Consider the following 26,234-nt stretch of genomic DNA (forward strand, 5'->3'; position numbering starts at 1 on the left):
TCGGCTGTTGAATAGATTATCCCACTAATCTTAAAAAATTATCAAGATTTCGCCATACAAAAATGACAGTTCCAAATCACTTCATTGAAATGATTTCAAACTGATCCACGCAAAATCTCTCTGTGCGACTCTGATTTTGCGCCATCTATTTGTCAACATTGGAAATCTGTTACATTATCACAGCTGATTTAGACACTACAAAGGGGAAAAAATGTAAACAAACAAATTTTTTAAAGCAATGAATCTAATTTCACCTGAAAATCGACTTAACAAATGAAAAAATGCATCCACTATTTCTATTATATGGAAAATATTTGAAAAAAGACGGCTTTTCTTACAAAATACTATATGACAATGTTTTCTTTTGATAAATATTAAGCGATGTGACTTCATGAATGACAATAACAGCTGTTTTTTGATCTTTCTAACGGCAGTGAGAACACTGTTGGGTTATGAAATGATTAAATGTAATCTAATCTTTTAAATTTTCGGTCTGAACATAATATTACATTCTTTTGTAATAATTTTAAACGGTCAAGCATTTACAGGTTTAAAACCGAGTTATGCTCCATACTGACTGATCACTAACAAGTACAAATTGCAAGTTAATGACTTTAAAAATAATAACGACTGATACATTACGATAATTACTATTTTATGTGTCCCTGTAATCATTGCCAACGCTTTCACTCGCTGCAGACTTAACTTTTACTTTTCATCATTAAAATGTATTTTATTGTTTCCACTAGTAAATATTTCGGTTGCCTTAGGATACAAAGAACCATATAAACCAGTTTTCCTGGAAATTTACTGCCTAAAGTGCCAACAAAAAGCACTAAACAAAAATACAATAGAAAATATATAAAAAAAACTTTAGTAATGTCTTGCCATAAAAGGCATATCCATCGACAAACTTGGTGCTTAATTTTTTATATTTTTTGCAACCATTTTTGGTCTCAGCACAATGAAGCTGACAAATTAATATTGAGCAATAAAAATCTAGTTTGTATTAGATGTCATGAGATAATTTCTAGAATGAGCCAGATAATTATTTTTGTCAGGAGAACACTAGTTTTAACGATGTGGAAATATTTATGTGAGTTTTGATTATTATAATTTTTCTCATTAAATAAACAATTTAAAAATATTAACTTTAAGAAAATTTGAAAAAATTGTAATAAATAAATATAAATATATTTTAAATAAATATAAATATATTATTTATTTTTCCGAGAAAAAAATGTGTTTCAACATCTGTCTGTTTTACATAAAATAGAAAATCCCAAATACGCGTGGCTGATTGCATGAACTTAATATAAATTGCGTTACAAATAACAGTTACTTAACACTTTGATTGATTACTTGTTGACAATAAATCAAAACTTCACAGATCATAGACCCAACAACGACGACCACGAAACAAAAAAGTAAACCATCAATCGTCTTCAAGGAAATAACTACATCACCTCTTAATCTCGGGTGACAAGCGATTTTGTTTTTGTAATACATATTTACGCAGTACTTAGGTAAGTACATCCGTACATGTGTATATAACTGACACAACAGTCATTAACTACCAGAAGTACACAATCGTCTTAAAGTTAAGGCTATAAACGGTATTGAAGACGTACTAACCTGGCGGTAGAGAAAAATATATGGCAAACTGCGTGGAGTTGGAAGTTTTGTACCCTGCAGGAACTGCGTTAAATTAAACGAAAGATTCATATAATTTTTCCAATAAGTTACCCAACAATTTAAAAAACTTTAATTATTCACAAATTCACTCATTCCTAAATGAGATTAAAGAACTTCGATACAGGAAGGCTTTTAATCTCAAAGGAAAAAAATGGACAAACAATTTTTTTGAATTGATATGAGAGAATATATAGGATAGAATCTGATGATAATTATGATAATTGTGGATACAATTTTAGATTATGCCTAGTGAGTCAAAAGTGTACTTTTTACCTGATTCTTGACTAATAAAATAGGAAATTATTCCAAATCCAGGTAAAAATAATACATAATTTTCAAGATATCCCAAAAATCAGATTTGGTTAAGAATGGAGCCTCCCCCACCGGCTGAACTGAAGAAAACCGCATTGGTCCTTTGCGAATTGGCAAAGGCGAGTATCGCAATCAACGAAACGATGAGCTGTACGAGATATACGAAGGCATTGACATAATGCAGCGAATTAAGATATAGCGGCTACGCTGGCGAGGATATGTTGTCCGGATGGACAAAAACACTCCAGCTCTGAAATTATTCGACGCAGTATCCGTCGGAGGAAGAAGAGGAAGACCTGCACTCCTTTAGAAAGACCAGGTGCAGATGAACCTAGTAACACTGGAATCTCCAATTGGCGTCAAACAGTGAAACGGAAGAACGACTGGCGCGCTGTTGTGAACTCGGCTATAACAGCGTAAGCAGTGTCTACGCTAATAAAGAAGAAGAAGTTTGAGGAATAACGTTTCATATTCACCTCTTGCCTTCGCATAAATATTCCCACAGGGTATTTGGCGGCAATAAAGTTTATTTTTACTCCGCGGCATTTATTGCTTTTGCTATTGTGTTTACAATTGCTTGTGGCCGTGACACTTGTTTTGTGGCATTATTATTTTTGGTGACGCTTAGCGATTGTAGCTGTCGAAAAAAGCGTGTTTGGCACAAACAACAAAAAATAAGGTGAGTGGGCAATTACAAGCACGCGTATGTACTTATGTAGGTGTGTATATATGCAACTACCACGAGTGTCATCTTGCTTTGTTGCTGACGTTCATTGCGTAGCTTTCATGGACCAGCATTAGGGTGGGTAATAAAAATGACATTATTCACTTTTTACACAAAAGTTTGGTTATTAGACTCGTGAAACTATATTTTCCACCACTTTCATAATAATAATAGTAGAGTCCAACGCTTTTCAGTTGCTTATTTTTTTACTTTTGTTAAGAAAAATTCATATTTCGGTATCTACTATTTGAAAAAATATTTTTTCTTTGTATGAATTTTTTTTATAAAAGTGATCTTTTACAATTTTTTCGTAAACTTCACCATTTCACATTACAAATATGCGAGACGAACTCGTGACTGAAAAAAATTCTTCCGAATCACCACTACCAACCAATTTTTCACCAATTTTTCAAAGTCCAAAGTAAAGGAAAACTACTTTTTTTAACCTACCCTAACCAATATTTTACATATATTAAAAAAGTACATTACGGTAGATCTTAAATATAATAATATTTTTTTATTCGATGTATCTGATTCTCTTAATAAATACTACTATATTTGATGAATATTCAAACATATTCCGATTATTAATTTTTTTTTAATATTTGCTGAGCCTTCCTATGGTAATTAACAAAAATTAATCAAAATCTCGATCTCTATAATATGCCATCCATCCGTCAACTGATCTATATCTGACTTAGGTCGTGAGTTCATTGCTTGTGCGCGACTTTTTGGCCAAAAACAACACACTAATGATGCCGCGGCCACCGTATTCCCCAGATCGGGCCCCCTGTGACTTCTTCTTGTGCCCTAAACTGAAGAGGCCCATGAAAGGTCGACGTTACGCTTCTCTTGACGAGATAAAGACGGCATCGAAGGAGGAGCTGAAGAAGATAAAAAAAAATTATTTTTTGAAGTGCTCGAAGATTTGAAAAACCGTTGGCACAAGTGTATAATATCTCATTGGGATTACTTTGAAGGGGACGAAATAGATATTCATGAATAAATAAATAATTTTTGAAAAAACACAAAATTCGCGATACTTTTTGAACACACCTCGTAATCATATTGGCTTTTATTTTGTCTTCTGCTCTGACCAAATTGTAATTTGTTACAATTGTTGCTAATAAAAGCGACGTGTTGTTGCTTGTTGAGGTCAAAAAGGGAAAATCGTTCGAGCAATTATTTGCCACAGACCACTAAAGGTACCAAAAAACAAAATTACTATAATAACGTCACTTTCCATAGCAATTTTGCTAATAACATTGTCAACACCAAAAGTAATGCTAGCGTAAATATAACTTGGTTAATGTTTGTGTATGTAGAGATTCCCGAAATGTTACTAATTGTGGACAAAATGGGACAGTAAGTGAAGAAAGGCTTTTCTTAGCTCTAAAATTTTTATTTAATGGTCAATGTTATATAAATTACAACAATATCATGATAATTCATATCATAATAAGTAATATTGAAAAATATGGTAGCGCATCATACTACAGATTTGGGGAACCATTATATAATATCTAATGCTAGAATGGCAGAATTGAAGTGATGTCTGGGTTTTTTTTTAACTAGAAACAACTTTAAGTATCCAAGGTCATCGAGCCGAGACTGAAAATATAGTCCTGGAATTAAATTTTAAGCCCAAAACGTATTTCCGAAAAGCAATACATACAACTTGTATTCCAATAAAAAATGTAGTAAGTAAACGACTTCAAGTAAAAAGCATTTAGATTTATGCCTTACATTCCTAAATATACCCAGTCGGTTCTGAATGAGTGGAACAAACCAATGGGAAAGTATAATGTTCACTTACTTAAATCCATAATAAAATTTTTTTGAAATATCAATATTACATATTCTTAGATATCTATTAAATATGTATATGTTTATGTGAATAACGAAAATTTCTGGAAAAAGAGAAGTGTATTGTCATCTTTTCAGCTTTTCATTATATGTAAATAATCGTTAATATTCTTCCTTTTTGCCTTGGTAATTTCAAGTAACTTCTTACTGAGTAGATTTTGATAAAGTTTACAAAAGAGATTCCGTTATCGCTATAATTTGAAGCCAAACATTCCTCCATTTAGTTTTTCGAAAGCTGCGAAGACTTTCAAATTTTATAACAACATGTTAACAGTGAAATAAATACTATACGATCTCTAATCTAATGCAATCTAAACAGATTAAATCTAAATGCTGGATATGATCTTTAATCCATTCAAATCTTTTTCTGTTACGGCTATCACAAACTGTGGGAAAATATATCCAAAACCTTAAATCTTTGACAAATATGTTTTTGTTGCGCTTTTTGTATTAATAAAAATAATGTTTTTGAAAATGCTCAAAACAGTCATTGCGGGAAAAGGTTCCCGCCTCAAATTTTACAGAACAGAAATTTACAAAAAAAATATGAACTCTTTCTCAGAGAGCGGACTTCTCAGCTGAATTAATATTTATAATATAATAAAGATCAACTTACCAAGAAGACTCTGCATGTAACGAATCTTCAATTTCATATTCTACAGAATTAATTCTATTTTTCATCTTAACTCGAAAGTCAACACTCATAATAACCACGTAATTATGTAGGTAACACTAATTGATTGATGAGGCATCTCTGACAAATTTAACCAGTTTGAAATTTACACTTCATTGAGTAATCTTTTCAAATGCTCTTTAAACCCAAAAATACACACATCAATATTGTATATCCACGTATTTAAAAAAAATTACGTTATTCTACACGCTGTTGCCAACTGACGAAAACTGTCAATGGTAATTTGATTGATTGACAATATTCCCACAACGGCATATGAATCACGATTACACAATTTTGTGGCAGAAAAAGCGGTTTCTAAAAATTACTCAGCTTCATATGTGTATGTATTGTTGTTTTAAAATATGGAGATGAGTAAAAAGAGTAAATTTTGTGAATGAAATCTTCAAGAGTTAAAGATTAACAGGTTGTGAATAATTTTCAGATTTAAGAATAATGGAAATGCTTTGAACACTTGACATGGTAATTATATAACGAGTATTTTCTGAGTTTGGAAATAGCTTAACCTAAACTAAATAGCCTCAAAGACTTAAACCTCACAATTTTGCACACGAAAGTGAATTCTCAGTTCCTCTTCGAAAAAGTTGTAGATTTTGTTATAAAATATTAGATAAGATTGCTTTTAAGTTTAACCAACTTGTTTAGTCTGGTGTGCTTTCAACTATTACTCTATAACGGATCATTTGTGGTCTCAATACGTGCGCAGTTTTTGTAAGTAATAAAGAAGAAGAACGAAACTCCAAAACCACTTGCTTCCGCTTTTGGAACTGGAATGAGTTTATTGTCTTTTATTGGTTGCTTCTTAAGCCCTAGATATAAGATATAGCTTCGTATAACTGAGGCGGTTTTAGGAGGGAGTTAAGATAGACAAAGCAAATTACAAAAAGTCCGGTTTACTTTGGAACGCACCTTCTATTATTGGAGTTTAAAGGAGTTGAACCCATAATATGTATATGATACAAAGTGAAAAGTAGTATCTTTCCTAGACTCTTTAATTCAAATCAAATCCCTTTTTAAGTTAGTAGAAATTTGAGAGATTTTTTAGATTTGGTCAAATTTCTAGTATTTTTTCAATCAAGCTGCATAATGTCATTTTAAATTGGAACACGAGGAATGATAGAAGGCATCTCGACTCTGTAAAAACTGTGCTTTAACGATGATAATGTTTATACCTTCCATTGTCTTCCTCGACTACTAAACACTCTACAGATTTCGCTTTACCATGTTTCTGAAAGTGATTAGTTGTTACTCAAATACCATTTCCCTAAAGGTTTAAATCTGTTCACCATCTACACTAGGCGAAAGTAATTTTCCGTTGTTCCAGGACCTGAGCTGTTCCTCAAAGATCCATTGCTTGAAACAAGCATCGAAGGAGCTGAATGCTCATGGGTAGCTTATGTAAACTGTTCCCGATTGCTCTAACATACATTTATGAGCGCGTACACAGTTAGTTAAATTTAGTTCAGTTTATGGAAGTTTAATAAAACGTTGGTAAAGAAGTTGGCTGAAGTCAAACACTGATTTGTTAGGGCAGTGCTGAAATCTTTGTAAATGGTACGAAGAAAAAAAATCATAGTAGATCATCAAAAGATTAGGGTCCTTTTCTGATATTAAGTTAAAATAAGGTGAACACAATAAATTTTTTCTATCATAAAAATTACAGTTTATTTAAGGCATAAAAAATTACCACAACTTGCATGTAAAAACAAACATTTTTTTTGTAAAAAATGAAAACATAAAAACCAAAAACTTTGTTATCTGCATACATTTTGTGATTATGTGAAAAAAATTGTCAAAAGTTATGGATCTTTTTATTATCTACAACTTTCCCATTTAAACATTTTCCATTAAACTCATAGTTTTGCCAGAAAGAGAGATAAGCCGTTTTTAGCGCTTAAGAATTTAACCTACCCGCTCCTATTCTATTCACGACCTCATCACCATTTCCTATATCTCCCACTGGAGCACTGCGCCTCGCCCGTAAAATGTTTTTTCTTTAATTTTTGATATATTTTCTTCGTTCTTCTTCAAATCATTACGTCCTACTAAAATTTTTTGGCGTTCAAAAACTTTCTTCTCTGGCCTATCTTGTTTCTCCGATGTTAAGTTTCAGTAAATATTCGAAATTTTTGGAGTGTGGCATATAAAAAGTAATTACCCAATTTAGCTTGCGAATACAACTGTCAACTGAGAAAAAGGAAATTATAATCAAACCGTCTTGAAATGACAAAAATAATTTTTAAAAGATCAGCAAAGTAATGACAACTTATCAGCGAAGCGTCTGAGCCGCAGTGCTGCTCTTGGTCGACCAATAAGAGTCAGTGGAACAACTGACTGAACATTCCTGAACGCTGAAGCTAATCTGCAACAAATCAAGACAAGCCTCTAATATTGAAAAAGCAGGTAGATATATTTATAACAAATATCTCCATAAGTGTCTTCCGTCATGTCCACAAATGGCCACTAACCGTAACTCAATAAATCTCTCACCCACATTTACGCACACAGTTGAGAGTATTACTCATACAAAACGAGAAAAAGGAAATTTTGCAAAATGATGCGCAGACAGGCCAGATGACTAGCAACAAATTGATTCGCCCGCGAAACATGAATCATTGAATTACAAAAACAAAAGATAAATAAATTCGCATATGGAATTTGCGTATGAAAGTGAGAAAAATGACTTAATCGGAAACAGGTTTCAACTGTAAATATTTTTATAGCGCGAACAATATTGTATATACAGATGCACATGCAAATGTATTAGTGCAATTTTAGTTGTATTACAGTCACAACAGGCAGCTGGCTGAAAGCTTAATATTTGCATATATTACAATTTTATTTCAAAATTGTAGAAATAGTTAGAATTTATAGATATCTCACTTTAAAATATTGTACAATATATACATACATATATACTTAAGTGTGTAAATAATGACTCACACCAGCACTTGCCATCGCTGCTGCTGCGCTGAGCTTGCGGCTGATCTCCATGCGACCTTTATAACGCCGTTTTAATTTCATGCCGGAATTGCGGCGCTGACATAAATTTATTCCACTTACAAATGTGACAGTTAAATGCGCTAAATACACATACACTTGTACATATAGGGTATACACAGATGAAGCCACGAGCCTTTATTTATTTAGAGTCTCTTTTTGAACAATAGAAATTTAATAGCTGCGTGTGTTTGCGGCTGAGCGTGGGTGTCATAAGGTCAATCGTTCACCTCCAGTAACCTTACACCGCGCAGCATTCACTCCAAGCGTATTTGTTGTTGCAGTTTAATTTTAAATATTTTTTTTTCTAAATATTATTTTCTGTTTTTTGTTATTTTTTTACACCACTTCATTACTGTTAGTTGTCGCAATTATGCGATTAATTGTCGTGCTACGAGTAGAGCAAAAATATTACAGTTAAGGTGAACGGTAAGTAAGTGTTTGCGCCACTAACCTGAAGTGACAGATGAACGGTATAAATGTTGCTAAAATAGTGGACAAAAACAAATTATACGAAATAAGTAATTAAAATAAAAGAATATATGGAGTTGTTTTCTATGGTAGGCAAAGCGTGGTTTTAATTTGATATTTTGTAAGAGAATGGTCTTCTTTTAAAAAGAACCTTGTAGAGCGGTGAATCGAACAGATAACTGGTATAAAACAAAAAAATTGGCATAAGGAAGTAAAACGAGAATAGAATAGAAAACTTCATGAGGGATTGTATTCAAGTAGAAAACTTAATTGTTGCTTACACTTGTACTTATTTTGACAATAGAACAATGTTTAAATGTAGTTGATTTACCGAGCAGAGATCTGACAACTCAATAACTGCTAAGTTTGGCAAACAGAATACACTTAAATGATGTAATTGGTTTAAAATGATCACAAGTTGCAGCCACGATATCACAAATGATCTTGAGGTTTAGACGCATACGAGGTATGTTCAAAAAGTATAGCGAATTTTGTGTTTTTTCAAAAATTATTTATTTATTCACGAATATCTATTTTGTCCCCTTCAAAGTAATCCCCATGAGATATTAAACACTTGTGTCAACGGTTTTTTCAATCTTCGAAGCAGTTCAAAAAATCATTTTTTTTTATCTTCTTCAGCTCCTCCTTCGATGCCGTCTTTATCTCGTCAAGAGAAGCGTAACGTCATCCTTTCATGGGCCTCTTCAGTTTAGGGAACAAGAAAAAGTCACAGGGGGCCAGATCTGGGGAATACGGTGGCTGCGGCATCATTAGAGTGTTGTTTTTGGTCAAAAAGTCGCACACAAGCAGTGTGAGCAGGGGCAAAAGCCAATTTTTGTTCTTCCACAAATCCGGGCGTTTCTGGCGGATTGCTTCGCGCAAATTGCGCATAACTTGCAGATAATATTCCTTATTCAACTCATGATGCACCACGCCCATGCAATCGAAGAAAACTGTCAGTTACGATTCGCGATACTTTTTGAACACACCTCGTGTGTCTTTAGATTGTTTTTCGATACCTAAACTCTCGCCTTATATTTTCTGCAATGTCGCTTGCAATGTAGTAACTATAGAGCACCACATAACCGGCGCTAATCGACTAGACGGGAGGGAACTTGTGCTTGTGACTCTCTCCGTTTTCTCTAGCTCACTGATAAAAGCAAAAATTTTGAGTAGCAGATTTGAAGTATCCCATTTGAGAGTATACCTACTCCTTTTGAAAGGTGAATATATCAGAGATAACTGAAACTAGAAAGAAATTTGCTAGGTCTGGACAACTTGACAACAATCCTCACCTTACTAAGAAAACAAAAATAGCTGTTGGATTCCATTTTTCGTTAAGCTCGGAGTACAAAATTGAAAACAAAAAAACTTTTTCAATCCGTTAAAACAATCCGTATTGTTTGGTATTTCAAATAAAATTTATGTTTGCATAACTAAATAACTTTTTTTAATAATATTTTCCAAAAAATAATGCCATTTAATTTTTTATGCAAATACAATTTACATAATTTAAAGAAATTATCATTATGCAAGTTTGTAATTAAAAATATATTTCCTTAAGCTTGAAATATTTTTAGTTTTTTATTTAGAAGAGTAAACTTGAAATATATAATTAACTATAATAAATTTCCAATTTCTTATAGAAGCTTGTTGGGCAAGAGGTGTTTTGTTGTAGACAATAATAAACATATTTGAAAAAAAATCCTCAAAATAACTATGTAAATGATCTTTTATTTTTTTTTTAATTTGATTTGTTCATTAAAAAAAAGAGTAGGCAAAAATATTACAAAACAACTTTAAAGTCAAAAAATGATATTAATTAAAAATAATAATTCTAAGACTTTAAAAGTTATTATTTTTTTAATTATTCTAACTTTTTAATGTCTTAAACGCAAAAATTTTTATTTTTTTTTCGAAAATAATTATTGAATTGTTTCAATTTGTGTGAGCTAATTTACGTCGCACAATTAAAAAAAAGTTATTTACATAAGCTGCTATATATATTTCTGGAATAGGCAACACTAAGTATTGCCAGATGTAATCTGACATTTCCATTGGAAAGTTTGACATTTTTTGGCATAACATCACTCAGAACGTTTTGTCATTTAATCGTGACTTGTTTTATTTACAGGGAATTAAAAAATTCATCTCGGCCAAAAAATGGAATTAACTCGTGAACATTTTCGTGCAATCATTTTTCATAACTTTCGACGTGGATTACCCACGACAAGAGTGCATCGATGAACTAAAATCTTTGTATGGCTATGAAGCACCATCCTATAGCACTGTGAAAAACTATTACAACGATTTCAATCGTGGCCGACGCTTGCTCAAAGACTAATTCCGTGAAGATCGTCCAAAAACAGCCGTTGTGCCAGAAAACATCGATGCCGTACGTGAACTGATAATGCAAGACCGTCATGTAACATACTTTCAGATAGAGGCATGCCTATGCATTTCTCCCACCAGCATACATTCGATATTGCATGAACACCTGGCCGTAAAAAAGGTTTGTTCTCATTGGATCCCGCACAATTTGACAATCGCTCAAAAAAAGGCTCGTGTGGATTGGTGTAAAGAAATGCTGAAAAAATACGATCGCGGTGCTTCAAAAGACGTTTATAAGATCGTCGCAGGTGACGAATCATGGATCTATGCGTATGAGCCCGAAACAAAACAGCAATCGACCGTGTGGGTTTTCCATGACGAGCCAAATCCAACGAAAAAAAAAACCATTTTCGTTGATAAATATGCCTATTTTCATTATTAGGCCTCGTAAAACAGAATATTATTTCATAAAATTTTTTATTAATAATTTTGGTGAAAACAAAAAAGTAAATTAATTTAAAATAAATGAATGAATGAAATACATTGTTTTTTTTACCTTAAACTGTAAAAATTATTATTTTTTTAATTTTTTTATTTCTTAAACTTAATTTGTATTTAATTTTTTTTTGGACTTTTTTAGTAATTCGTTTTTTTTTTATTTTGTGCATTATGTTTTCTGCATTTTAATTTTTTTTGAAAATAATTATTGAATTTATTATAAATTTGATTCAATTTTTTATTAATAATTTTAGTGAAATCAAAAAATCTAATTAATTAAAAAATTAATGAAATTAATAAATTTGTTTGTAATTTTTTTTTTTTTGTTTTGTAAACATGTTTTCTGCATTTTTTTTTTCGAAAATAGTTATTGAATTGATTATATTTGTGTGAGCTAATTTATTTATTTTATTAAACATTTTAAAAATATTGGCAATCAAAATTATACTTTTATTTTACTAATATGAAAATATTAGAATTGAAATCTCATATCGTTTAATCCTCTCAATTTACATTAGCCCATAAAAATTAAAATTTTAATAGCTTTAGTCCCGCCAAAATTTCGTACAAACTAGTCAGTTCATTCAAAGAAGAGTTTTGTGCTATAAATTTCGAATTTCATTATGATAGCTAGAAAACCAGCTGCTGTATAGAGATGCGCAAAACGTTGTCTAACCAAAATATAACCAAAAACTTGTTTTTGTATTCGAAAACGCAATAATAATCAATACGAGAATAACAAAAAAGGAATACTTAAATTTAATTGCCTTAACCGGCATAAAATCACATGCGCCAATAAACAAGCGCATATCGAGCTAAACAAGTTAATTTTTGTCAAAATGTATAATACAAAAAACTGGATTTGTTTAAAAAACGACAATTTGCTCATATAGCACACATATCCAAACTGAATTATTGAAACGGAATTTTGCGTTGTGAAAATTTTAATGAGCTCATGCGAATGCTAGGCATTATTTGCACTATTTATGGTTACACTAGTGCTAAGTGTGTGAAGGAAAAAAATTAGAAATAGTTAAAAACAAAAATAGAAAAAAAATAAAAAAGTATTTTCATTAACAAAAAAAGATAACAACAAAAACAAAACATTAATATAAAACATCGTGCTAAAAATATATATATGGCTACGACTATTTTACAATAAAGCGCCATTTACTTGCATATACATACATAATAGTACATATCGTCACCTGAAATGCAAAATAACGTAACAACATTTTCGGAAATTCAAAGTGGCATGAATGAAACACGAAATAAAATGAAACATGAGTGAAACAAAAATTTAATATTGGTTAAAACTGGTTCATATCTGACCGCAGAATCTGAAAATGTTGAACATATGTAATATTATGTGTGTAATTTTAAGTAGTGAAGTGTAATCAAAAAGACACTCAATTTCGGTTTTTTTGATGATACGTTATTTTGCATTTCAGGTGACGATATGTATTTTTATTTGCATGTCATTGACGCTTGAAAATTTATACGTTCATTTTGTTATATTTTCAAATATTTTTTATGCCCATTTGTGCAATTAGCGCATTGTTAATGCGAATGGAACATATTTGAGCTCTCGCATGTGTGCGTGTATGTGCATGCGCTTGTTAAGATGCCTGTTTGTTGGAGCAATAAGTTTGTGACATCTGTCATTCAGCTTGGCGCTAATTTCATTAGCGAAAACGTGTTGATGAAAATTCAATTCTACTAATGGAAACAGAAAGCGTTGCTTATATAAAAATAAAATTTATTTATAAATACGCTTATACTTAAAGGTCAGTTGGGCACACCATGGAAACAACATGCAAAGAGATTATTTTGAAGAAACAAAAATCCAAATATATTTAAAAACTTAAGTTTAATTGAAATTTCCAGAAATATATATAGAAATAAAATTATATAGCCAAAACCGTTCAAAAAATTTTCCTTTTCCTTTTTATTGCAAAATTATGCCAAAAAAAAACCAAGACTAATGCTTATCATATTAATCCTATTATTACAATCGCGACTTTTTAGGTTAATTTTAAATGAAAAAGTTTAAAATTAAAAAAAAGGGTTTATACCAAAATAATTGAAATTATTGCACAACATTAGTTTTTATTGGTACTAACTATTTTTTTTTTTTTTGAAAAATTGATTTAATATTGATACATTTTAAATAGGAAATTAATTGAACTACAAACCAAACACAACAATTTTAATAAACAGAAATTTAAATAATAACATCTTTTTTTTCAAAATGTATAAAACTATAGCAAAGGAAAAATGTTTAATAATTGCTAAATTTAAAACAAAAAAAAACTTAGTAAGAAGTCCTAAGTAGCCAGTTTCCCTTAGTTTTCTAATCTCTTTCTACATAAATTTATTTACAAGCCAAAATAAAAAAATCGAAAAAAATATTTTCGAAAAAGCAAAAAAAAATTTAATTTTAAATTTGAAATCAATTTAATTGCAAAGTAAAAATAACGGTTTTAAAAATCAAAAATTTAAGTGCTAAAATATTTGTTCAAAATGTAAAAAGTTATATCGAAAACATATTTTTTCGTAGTAATAATTTTTATTTTTGGAAGTAATTGAAAAAACTTATTGAAGCCGCTTAATTTTGAGTTAAAAATTAATTAAATTAAAGAAATTGGATCTTTTCAAATTTTCCAAACTAAAAATTGTTATTGAAAGTCTTAAAAAAACTATATTACCGTTTAATAAAAAAATTAATTAAATTAAAAAAATAAGATTTTGAAATTTTGAAAAATTTCAAAGCTTATAACAGATTTTAAAATAAAATTTCTAATTTTTCAAAAAAAAAATTAATCAAACCGAAATTTCCTCCCCAATATTTAAAATAAAAAAATACTCTGTTTTTGTGACATAGTAATAAGTTAAGTTTACACTTAATTTCATGAAGGATTTTATTTTGTACAAGATAAAAATTAGTTCTTTTTTTTATGATTTTTATATTTTTATATTTCATATAAATTTTAAGGTTATGTGAAAAGCTGGTTTGTCAAAATTCTTATATCTCTTTATTACCTACAACTTTGCTTCATAACATTTTGCATAAATCGGATCCACTTCAAGGCGAGATTTTCCAATTAGTACGACTACGGCGCCATCGGCAGCCTTAAGGGGGTATTCTACTCTGGAATTTTGAAAAATTCGATTTTTTTTCATATATTTAAGAGTTAGTTAGTCAAGTTTAGACTCTTAAGAACATATCCTCCAAAGGATTTTTAAAAATTAAAATTATTTTAAGAGCTACAGTTTTTTAGTGACGCAGTACCTAGCCCGGTAGGTACAGCTGTGTTCAAAATAATAGGAGTGCCCCTGAGAAAAATATTTAATCCAAAAAATTTATCATGTCAGAACATGAACGCCAAACGCTTTCCAAGAAATATTTCTAACGGTATTTCACGAGAAAAACACAAAGCATAAACTTCAGCTGTTTACATTATTTGCAATGTTATGAGTTCATATCTGTGTCGATCACTGAATTGCGCTGTTCATAAAAATAGGAGTGCGAGCTATCAAGTGGTATAATATATTTTTATTTAAACAAAATCTGTAAAAAACAAAAAAGTAAGTACAACGAAATAATAACGATGGGATTTTTAAAGGATAAGTCATTTATTTTAATTAGTGGGTAGAGGAAAACACTGCAGCGACGAAAAGCGTGAAATCATTAAAAATCTTCGAAAAAACGGGAAAACTTATAAAGAAATTAAAGATATACTCGGGTGTTCTGATCAAATGATATCAAATGCCTTGTCCTACAAAAATAAACCAGAAGCTCGTGGAAGAAAACGTAAAACTACCAAAAAAATCGATCGACGCATACTCCAGTCATCTAAACAAGATCCCAAGGCGACGTCCAGAGAAATAAAGAAGCGTCTAGATCTTGATATTAGTGACGTAACAGTTCGTAGACGTTTACTGGAATGTAATTTATTTGCGCGGAGTCCGCGAAAAGTTCCATTGTTGAGAAAGAAGCATATTGAAGCACGACTCCAATTTGCCAAAGAACATGTCAACTGGCAACCGGAGAAATGGAGAAATATTTTGTGGACAGATGAATGTAAGGTAATTTTATTTGGTGGCACAGGGTCTAGACAGTATATCCGTCGTCCACCAAATACGGAATATAATCCGCAATACACCCTTAAGACTGTCAAACATGGTGGTGCAAAAGTAATGGTTTGGGGAAGTTTCTCGTACAACGGCGTGGGACCAATCCATCTAATAAAAGAAACCATGGATCAGTACGTGTATGTGGATATAATGAAAAAAGTTATGCTGCCATATGCGGAATGGAATATGCCTTTAAAGTGGTGGTTTCAACAAGATAACGACCCGAAACATACGAGTAAATCTGCAAAGGAATGGTTTCGGGTCAATAAAGTTGAGGTTATGTCGTGGCCGGCTCAGTCGCCCGACCTTAATCCGATAGAAAATTTATGGACAGATATTAAAAAAGGTGTAGCTAAGAGTAGACCATCAAATACAAGGGAATTATGGAACACAGTCCAGGAGGCATGGCAGCAAATCCCGCTGAAAAGATGTCGTGATCTGATCGATTCCATGCCCCGCAGATGTGCTGCAGTAATAAAAAATGGCGGTTACTCGACTAAATATTAACTAAGCTAACTTATATACTAGTCATAATTTCCAATTTTTTAATTTATTATTAGTTTTATTGAATTTTGTGATGCACTCCTATTATTTTGAACACCGAATTATTGAGGTTTTTATGTAAATAATATTTTTTTTTCGTTTACAAAGTATTACTAAAAATTTAAAAGTGCATAATAAGACTGCATAAAATGAACAATTCGTGGATAAAAAATAAATGAATGAAATTCTTGTTTTTGTTAAAAAATATAACTTCGTATTTTATATTGTGCGGCACTCCTATTATTTTGAACACAACTGTAGGTCGACTCACTTTTTTAAACACGTTTTTCTCGAAACTACGTTTTTCCACACGGTACCGGCATTATCTCAAGTTCTATACAACCGATTTACTTGAAATTTTGTGTGAATCTTCTTTATATATTCCTTTATCCTTAATCTTTATATAATCCTTAATCCTTTGTTTTTAATATTTAAAAAAAAATTCAGGAATTTCAAAAAAAAACGTAAAAAATTATTTTTATTATCAGGCAGTCGCCATTTTTCAAAAAAAAAAAAATTTTCGTGTTCCCTGAGGTAGGGACTATAACAGCATCCTTACTGATTAAGAATTTCTTTTGATTTTTTTTCAGACCACCAGGAGAGTCAAGATCAATGTCACCAGGATGCGCCATTTTTTTTACACCTGTCTCTCCCCACCCCCTAAATATTATAATTTTTAATATTTTTTTGTAAATTTTTTTTCCTGTATTCTTAATTAAGATATCAATAAAAACACCATAAAAAATGGATGGTAAAAATATTTTTGGTTTTTTTTTAAGTGAAATTCAAAAAACTGCCAAAACTTTGATTTCTAGAGTAGAATACTCCCTTAATATCCAATGACCAGCGACACCTAGCGGAGTAATCACTCTTAATATTTCTATTTTTTTTGATAGATTTGAAAAATAATTTTTATTATGGTTATACTTCGGAAGGCTAATCCAAGTCTCGGATTATTCATATACATGGAATAAGCGCCATATAAACTTTTTAAGCCATTCCAAAACGGTATCAAACCGTCTCCGATGTACGAGTACTACCCTACTTACTTACATTACTTCACATCAAATCAAGTCTCTCACCATTCTCTACCTCATGCCTGTCTCTTTGACTATACTTAATATTTATATATATGTATACATGGTAAATAGACCATAGAAAGTCATAAAACAAAGCGTTGACTGAAAGTACTAGAGTAAACACTCGAGTGCAGCAGTAATATATGCTTGCGGGCTTAACTATAAGTCAAATATTTATGTTGCCACTGTAAGAGCTACAAAGTGAATGCTGAGTAGTATTCAATTACACTTGAAGTTAAAAATAAAGAAATGGCTAAATTTGCGCATTTCGAAGAAGAAGCTGTGTAGTCACCCACTTTCACCCATGCAGACAATGAATGAAAAACCTTTCAGCAAAAAAACAAAAACACAAAATACAGAAGTAAGAAAAAGTGCGAAAAAGTTAATTACTCATATTATAAAAATGTTGTGGACAAAAGTTGCGAAACTATAGCATGACAATCATTGCATATACATATATAAAACTTTTGGAAAAAATCTTTGTTGTAATAATATTTTTCTTAATATTTCTCACTCAAATAATTTGTAGATTTCATCATCATTGCTATACAGCAAATTTGCCGACATTTGTGACAGCTGAACTTGAATTAACCCGTCAAATATCTACATATGTTCGTATACATATGTGTATCATAAGTGATTTCCCAATGTCTCCTCTTTCAACAGCCTAAAAACTAACGGCCAACTGTCAACTTTACATTTTCGCTTATGGCTGGACATAATTTTTGTTTTTTGGCGCTTACACTTTACACACTCATTTAGTAAGTGTTTGAATAAATTTAGCAACTTGACACCCGAATAGACAAGAACAGCTGCTCGCTGTCAAATTGCTGCTAATTAACATTAGTGACGCTGTCAAAAGTTTGAAGTGCCTGTTTATGTCAATGCTTACATGTAAATGGTATGCTTGCGTCAAAATTTTAATTGTTTGTAATTTGAAAATTCTTATTTAATTTTTTGAATAGAAGTTGAACAAAATTATTTAAGCATGTTACTTTTTTTAATTTAATAATTGTAAAAAATTTTTCTTTTTCATTTTCGAAAAAGTTGTATGTTATCTCTGTAACATCTCAGATGACAGTTTGAGTTAAATTTTAATAAAAAAAAATATAATAGTTTGTATTATTTTTCACCACAAAAGCAATTTTTTTTTTTGAAGAAAAAACTTTACGTTTTTGCATTCTAAAAAAATTAAATAATAAAATTGTCGTTAAAAAAAATCGTACCGAGTTTCTACGATAAAATAGTAACATAAAATTGGTCAGTTAGTCTTAAAACTAGTAAAAAAAAAGTTTCAATAGGAAACCTTTAAAAATAACCAAAATTGCGCCACCTAGCGTAACTTTTAGATAAAAATCGATGCCAAAAATAAACACCTCGTCTCAGGAAACAGCTGGTTTTCTAATTATAAAGAATAGTGACCACAATTTATAAAATTTTTCCTGTAAATAGGGTCGTCCACTATAAGTAGATAGGTAGAGTGGACGTCTGACGAACTAGAATAAACCCTTTAACGGCTCATTGTGAAACCACCGGGACTAAAATCTCTTCACTCCATGATGCCCTCTCTGAACCAACCAGTGCTCCTTATTGAAATTCATCAATACAAAAAGTTTAATTCGTATAACTTCCGAGACACCGTCCTCCTCGAATTGCGATTTTTTCCTATACAAAGCTTTGCATACACTCTATTTATTCTACCACTTGGAACTTCAAAAATAGTCATTGTAGGGTGTTCCCAGCCATGCCATTTAAAAAGTTACGCGTCAACACTTCTATTAGAGTCATTATATACCTTTTTTTAATTTCAAGAGTTGGCATGTTTGGTCATTCGTGCTATGTTTGCTTGCTTACTGTTCAAGTTAGGGATTGACGCCACCGATGCTCAAATTAAATATTTACAAGCAGCCATATAAATTCCATTTTTGTCGAAGTTTAGTTATAGGGTGGTGCCTGCTCAAGCTAGTTGATCTACTTCACAGTTGCCACGAATATCGCTGAAACCCTTCGTCAACTGTAAATACTGACCAAAACTGGTAGATCTATAGGCTAGAACTTCATTTGCAGTTTGTTATGAGAGGTGCCAGTTTTTATTTCCTTCCGGTTTGGTTACAAAAATTTACATAAATTTTTCTTGAATGTTTTGAACTATTCCATACATCTAAGAAAAGCTAATTTCTAAAAGCCTTTCTGAGTTTTATTTACTGTTGTTTGTCGGTAGGCAATTTAGAATTTTATTCTCATATCACGAGTATTCTGGGACTTAATTGTCCATGATTAGTAGAGGACAGTTATTTTTCCTTCTCATTATATACTTTAAAATACTCTACTGTGAAATTTTTCCATGTTGTTCTGTCGAATGCTATTCCAATATTTCGAGATATCATAAAGGTTCGTAGTTTTGTACGAACTATTTGAAAGCTCTAGATGTGTGGTGTATGGATCCATAAGATCATTTTATTCATTGTTGTCAAATGTTTCTATTGTAGAAATTTTTCTAATTTGTATGGGCATTAAGTAAAGTAAATCACTGGTTAGTGAATATACAATATAAAAATCTATATAATAGATTTAGCCTCTGTTCAGCAAAGTGTTCAGTCTGTATTATATAAATAAACATTTGAATTTATGTTCTTCACTTTCATTTTTGATGAAGAGACTTGAACAAACAACCGGTATAAATTCCGCACATTAAAAATTTCTTCACTAGGGATGAGAAATTACGAAAACTACAAAAGTGTTAACCGAAACTGAAAAAACAACATTGATGAGGCTTATAACAGTGTGTGGAAAATTGGATAAAGACATGCTTGTATTGGTTTAAGAGCTTATTTTGAAGACGTTAATAAAGAGGTTTAATAAAATACACGAAAATGTAGTTTTTGTTGTCAGTCCGGGTCAAATTTGATCAGATGACATGTATGTATAGAATACCTTTGAAAACATGTGCTTCATCACCACAGTGGGTCTTTAACCTAGTGTGACTTGAAAAGTGACGTAATATCGCAATTTCCTGACAATTAAAACTTTTCCAACGCACAAATTAAATTTTACATAATTAAAACAAAAGATGTGACCTGAGATTAACGGCGTCTTGGCTGCTTTTCCGCAGCTCGTAGAAATGACAAAAATGCTACAAAGCAGCTTGGCAACCGCGCGCTGCTAATTTAATGCCAAAAGTCGCATGTTCAAGCACATATTTGTTGTTGTAGTCCATTATTTTATTTAATTATTATTTTGCATTTTTCCAACAACATTTCTTTTTTATTACAACAACAGCTGTGCTGTGGATCAAGTGTGTGAATAATGCTGCTTAGCCACATTTTTATTACTCATTAGCTGAGCGCCACTTACGGCACTTTTAATTAAGCTCATTGCTTTCAATGCTTTTATTTTCATAGACAACTGATCTACGCAGACAAACACACTTACATGCAATACGTACATATGTATATAAAAATATTTGGAATATGTTGAAAGCACTGCATAAAATTAAGCAACATTGTAAAGAGTCGAAATGTATGTATGTTCGAATGAAAGTACGCGCGTCTACAATTGCAAAGTTGCAGTTATGCGCCGGCAGTCGGCATGCGATCTATTGCATAATTAGAAAGCTGTTAGCATTTCGAATGTTGAACTTGTATTACACCTAAAAATGTAATAATAGTCTGGCTGTTGAAGTGCAAGCAAAAAATTTGATTTCAAACATTTTATGGAAATTATGTTGCGTCACCTTTTTATAGTCGCGCTGGTTTGGGTCGGTCAGTCAATAGAAAAAAATTTAATTATATGAAGTGATTGTTGTTTCAACTCGTACGGGAACTTTTAAACACTTGAAAGTAAAGTAAACCTTCCAATTTAAACTTTGTAAGGAAAAGCTTTGAGCGCCTGTGAAAGCACCGAGGGCTGACCTCAGATCAAAAATTAAGAATAGCACTTCCATGTAGCAACAAAGACTTGAAAACAAAGTGAACCTTTTTATTTAAGCTTTAAAAGCAAACGCTTTGAGCGCCTGTGAAAGCTCCGAGGGCTGATCTCAGAACAAAAAATTAAGAATTGTGCTTTCACGTAGCAATAAACACTTGTAATAAAACGAAGAGCTTTATGTCGACTTCTTCTTTCAAGCGAGTGGTTGCTTAACGATGGCATATGGATCTATGAAAGCAGATTTCAGAACTAAAAGTAAAAAATATTCTTTATTTTTTATTTTACATACTCAAGCTTTTGAAGAGAAAGCTTCGTGCCCTTATGAAAGTTTCGAGTACTTCAGTTTAAAATTTATAAAATTTTGGTTGCTAGAAAACGATACAAAAAAATTCTGATCTCATATCTCTACTATATATGTTTAGATGTGATAAGTAGTAAATTAACTTCTCAATCCTTTTTTCTTTCTTCTTGAATAGAAAGGTTTACAAAGAAATAATTAAGCCCAGAGTCGTAAATGACTTTGATGGGCATATGATGTTCTTCCACATATTCCATATATTCATCGCAAAACGACAAAAGCTACGTAAAAGCTTCCAAAGACGGTAACAATGTTAATCCAAGGGTTCAACCACCATCTAGTCACCCAACCGCTCTTATGATTTAGTCATCACTTCTGTGAAAAGTGGGTTAAAACTGTGAAAAAAGTTTTTTAGCAGAATGGTTTAGATTGATTTGTGAAGCTGTTAACAAACAATATCCTCTCTAAGGAAGAGCAGTGGAGCAATATTTCGGGTTTCACGGTTGCAGATGATTGTCTTCTAGAAGTCCCAATTCCAATTCCTTGGACTACAGTTTGTGGTCAGAGTTTAAGACCATGGCAAGAAATATTTTATAGTTTCATTTTAATAACGGACTGAACTTATAACAGAACTTATAGGATTAAGTATGTACAAAGTTTCTTTCAATTACCTTTAAAACGGTATCTCGAGAGGATTGAATAATCATTTTAATGATTTATTGTTGTTATTAATAGAAAAAACTTTAAAATTGTTTTGTTTAAAAGTTCAAAGTTCAGATTAACTCGGAGACTTTGTAAAAGCTTGTTATTTCATTTCATCTAAAATAATATACTGATATCAATAGTGCTGCAAAAATACATGACCTGCTGACTGTCATAAAACTTTTTTGGGTGGTTTACATACATGAATGAGATCGTATGAAAAATATTTGTATACAAGTATAATCGGCAGAAGTTTCTCACAGAATAATTATTTAAATGATTCGAATTAAAAGAAGTTAGTTGAGTTACCGGCAGGAGTTCGAAGTTTCAAGTTATCGACAGTGAAACAGAGAGAATGAGAATAACAATATTACTTGAGTAATATACTTTGGGAGCCTTTTATACTCGAAGTCAACACCAACTGATCGCTAAAAAACTGAAACTTGTTTTTTTTTTCTCTCCAAAAGCTTAAAACAAAATATCTTTTATTTATTATAGACAAGAACTAGATATTGGTTCTTAAGGTGAGAATATGGATTAGGTGCCAGAAACAGAGATAAGTTCAAACACAGATCCTAATTAACACAGATCTATATCGGTTATCATATAGACAAGCTAACCTATCGATATTCGAATCTATAATCTCGCCTTTCACATCGCTAATGTTCACCGAAAATTTTATAAAACTTTCGCTGTTTTGCCCCCTAGTGCCTAAAAATAAAAGATTATTTTGTATAATCTTATCCCCTGCATGGCGATAGGCCAACACACGCGATGCTCAATAAACGGTAACCAATCTAATCTAGTAAGCTATATAAATGTTATAAACGACAAACTAAGTATTAGACTACGGTATAAAAAGTTCACATCTTACAGTCGATGTAAAACCATTGAAATGTTGAGGTTTAAGGATATTATCGGCGCCACATTGCTGTTCTTGTTCTTTGTGGTGCCAACGTTGCAGCAGTCAACTAGACGTGAACCGCTTGTTGAAACCGATCTGGGTACGATACGAGGCAGTGTCTTGAAAACTGTAAATGGTCGGGATATATTCGCCTATCGTGGCATACCTTATACACAGGAACCGGTTGGTATACGTCGTTTTGCGGCGCCAGTGCCCGTGGAGGCATGGAACGATACATTGGACGCCATTGAGGATAGTCCCATCTGCCCACAACCTGGTAGATCGGTACCAATGAGTGAAGATTGTCTGAAACTCAACGTTTACACGAGCAGTGAAATTGTGCAAGGCTGGTCAGTACTGGTTTACATACACGGCGGTTCAAATAAGATTGGGAGCGGACATAGTGTGTATGAGGCGGGACCGCAATACTTACTCGATGCCCAAGTGATTTTGGTTACTTTCAACTATCGTTTGGGTGCGTTGGGCTTCTTAAGCACAAGGACTGCAGAAGCGCTCGGTAATTTTGGTTATCTGGATCAAGTGTTGGCCCTAAAATGGGTGCAGTCGCACATACGTAACTTTGGCGGGAATCCCAATAGAGTGACGATATTTGGTATGAGCGCCGGCGCAATGGCTGTGACATTACATATGGCATCACCATTATCAGCGAATCTCTTTCATCGTGCCATCGCCATGAGCGGCAGCGCTACGAGTGAATTCGTAATCGACAACCTACATTGGACACGGAAATTGGCGGAAGAGCTCAGTTGTCCCAAATACAGTCCAAAAGAGCTATTGGACTGCTTACGCGCTGCGCCCTGGCAAAAGATTATTGAGGTATGTGCTACATGGGAATATTATGGTTTCATTAATATGAAGTGGAATTATGAGATCGATGGAAATTTTTTGCTGGAACATCCAACGGACACCTTTCGTCACAATAGAACCAATAATGTGCCACTTATGGCAGGATTCACAAAAAATGAGTGTGACTTCCATGCTTATCGTAAGTTATTCTTAAAAGATGCCGCCCGCAAATGAGTCAAACTTAATATTTTTTCTTGCAGATCAAGAAAACAACACCGGCTTACTGAACGATATCAGTAAAAACTTTGCACGCTATGCACCAGAACTTTTCTTATATAAAAATTGGTCGGCTGGAAGTGAAAGTGAAGATCATGCTTGGCGCGGTGAAAAATTACAGCTATTTTATTTCGGAAATCATACAAATATAACTAAAGGAAATCTATACCCATTGGGACATGTGTTCTCGGATGGTATTATTGGTCATGGTGTATATAATTTGGTACGGTTGGCTAGTAGATTCATGAATGTTTTCTATTACCGCTTCGATTATGAAAGCAACCCAAGCTTGAGGCCTGATCACAATGGAAATTCTCAAGGTAATTGGAAAAATATATTGTATTCTTGTACTTATTAAGATTTTTAAAAACAAAATGTTTGAAATATTCATGCTTCAAAAGCGTAGAGGAAAAAACAGAGACCAGAACGGATAGCGAGCGATAAATAGAAGAAGTTGTCAAATTCTGAATACTAAGTGGTTTGAGTATATTAATCAATTAGAATAGCGGAGAAAATGGTTTACAAATGATACAAAAATCTATCGCCATAATTTCCAACGATACATCTTATTATTAAAATAATGAGTCAGTAATAAAATGATATTTTCTCTTACAGGCGTCGTTCATGCGGATGACTTGAAATATGTTATGCCGAGCACATGGTATGGTCCTCAGTTTGCAATAGACTCACCTAGTATGTTTATGGTAGAGCGCATGGTGCATATATTCGAAACTTTTGCCCATTGCGGGTGAGTATTAGTGAAGCTTTCGGAAACACGCGATTACTCTAAACTTTCGAATTTTGTTTAGTTCATTTGAAACGAGCATAAGTATTGATTGGCCACCAGTAGACCCTGATGATATTAAAACACTCTACAATAACGACGTGATGTATGTTGATCAGGCACCTTTTCTTGAACGATATGCATTGTGGGATGAACTTTTCGCACAAGAAACTAGTGGTGGAAGTCCACTACGACTCTCTGCTTTAGTTGCGTTGATAATTGTGGTGATTGCAGGCTTGTGAATGTGTAATTAGAAGAAAAATACAATAGTTCACAAATTGAAGCTGTGTAGGTTTGGATTGGTAACGCCATTTATTTAATGCCTTCAGGTTGGCATTTGTTTAAGGAAATTTACAATTTTATCTCTTTAGTAAGGTAGAATCTCTTCTACTAAATATTTCTAATCTAAGTTGGTCAATATTAAAAATATATTTAGTAGGTTGGTCTTCATAAGGGCCTTCCTATGTTTTAACTTTTTCAATTCATTTTGAAATCGGTTCTTTTTATGATATATCTATTTGATCCTCAATTTGTGTGTCAGATATATACATATTTATAAAGTGACAATAAAACTGCTTACCAATATTTTTGTTTATTTGTTGTTTTTACATCTTGCGTACAAATCAATCTGGCTCAAGCCCGCTTATATACAACCCGGTAGCTGGCTCGTACAGATAATTTTATAAATGGTAATAGTTGTAACATAGTTACAGCAAATAGTGCTAAAGAAAATGTGTACTAGATGAAATGTGGAGACATGGTAATGGCAACTTAGCACACCTATCCACACGGCTATTTGATCAGTGGAGCGGATAAATATCAGATGTATGCCACTCAAGAAAACTAGTATGCTCGCGTATTTATTTACGAAGGTAACTTGTTTTCAAAAGCACATGTACTTGTATAAGGCATCTAACATATGTACATATATACAATGTTGATTTGATGAAAAGAAAATCATGTGCGAGGACATTAGTAAGAAGTAAAAGCAAATATGTATATAGTATAACACATACTCACATTTATAAATTCAATGGAGAAGAGCAAGACAGTGTTTAGCGAAAGTTCTCCTTGGAACTTTCACTTTTTTGTGTCCCCAAATGCTTATACAAAACTAGTTAACTAACTTTTGCGGCCGAATTTGCGAGGGAAGTAAATCACATATTCTTATATACTCGCTGATATC

The 26,234-nt window shown here is 32.2% G+C and overlaps 2 protein-coding genes across 4 annotated transcripts in view; one reads left to right on the forward strand and one right to left on the reverse strand.

The window, feature by feature from the left end:
• Positions 1 to 26,234, reverse strand: part of LOC105223293 (uncharacterized) — a 138,700-nt gene that overhangs the window by 50,995 nt on the left and 61,471 nt on the right. The window lies entirely within an intron of this gene.
• On the forward strand, positions 23,168 to 25,643 carry LOC125778446 (juvenile hormone esterase). The gene is made up of 4 exons (XM_049456109.1): positions 23,168 to 24,187; positions 24,249 to 24,584; positions 24,880 to 25,012; positions 25,074 to 25,643. The coding sequence occupies exons 1-4, from the start codon at positions 23,173 to 23,175 to the stop codon at positions 25,288 to 25,290; spliced, it is 1,701 nt and encodes a 566-aa protein (XP_049312066.1). The 5' UTR covers positions 23,168 to 23,172; the 3' UTR covers positions 25,291 to 25,643.

The sequence above is a fragment of the Bactrocera dorsalis genome, chromosome 1, assembly GCF_023373825.1.
Source record: "Bactrocera dorsalis isolate Fly_Bdor chromosome 1, ASM2337382v1, whole genome shotgun sequence".
Lineage (NCBI taxonomy): Eukaryota > Metazoa > Arthropoda > Insecta > Diptera > Tephritidae > Bactrocera > Bactrocera dorsalis.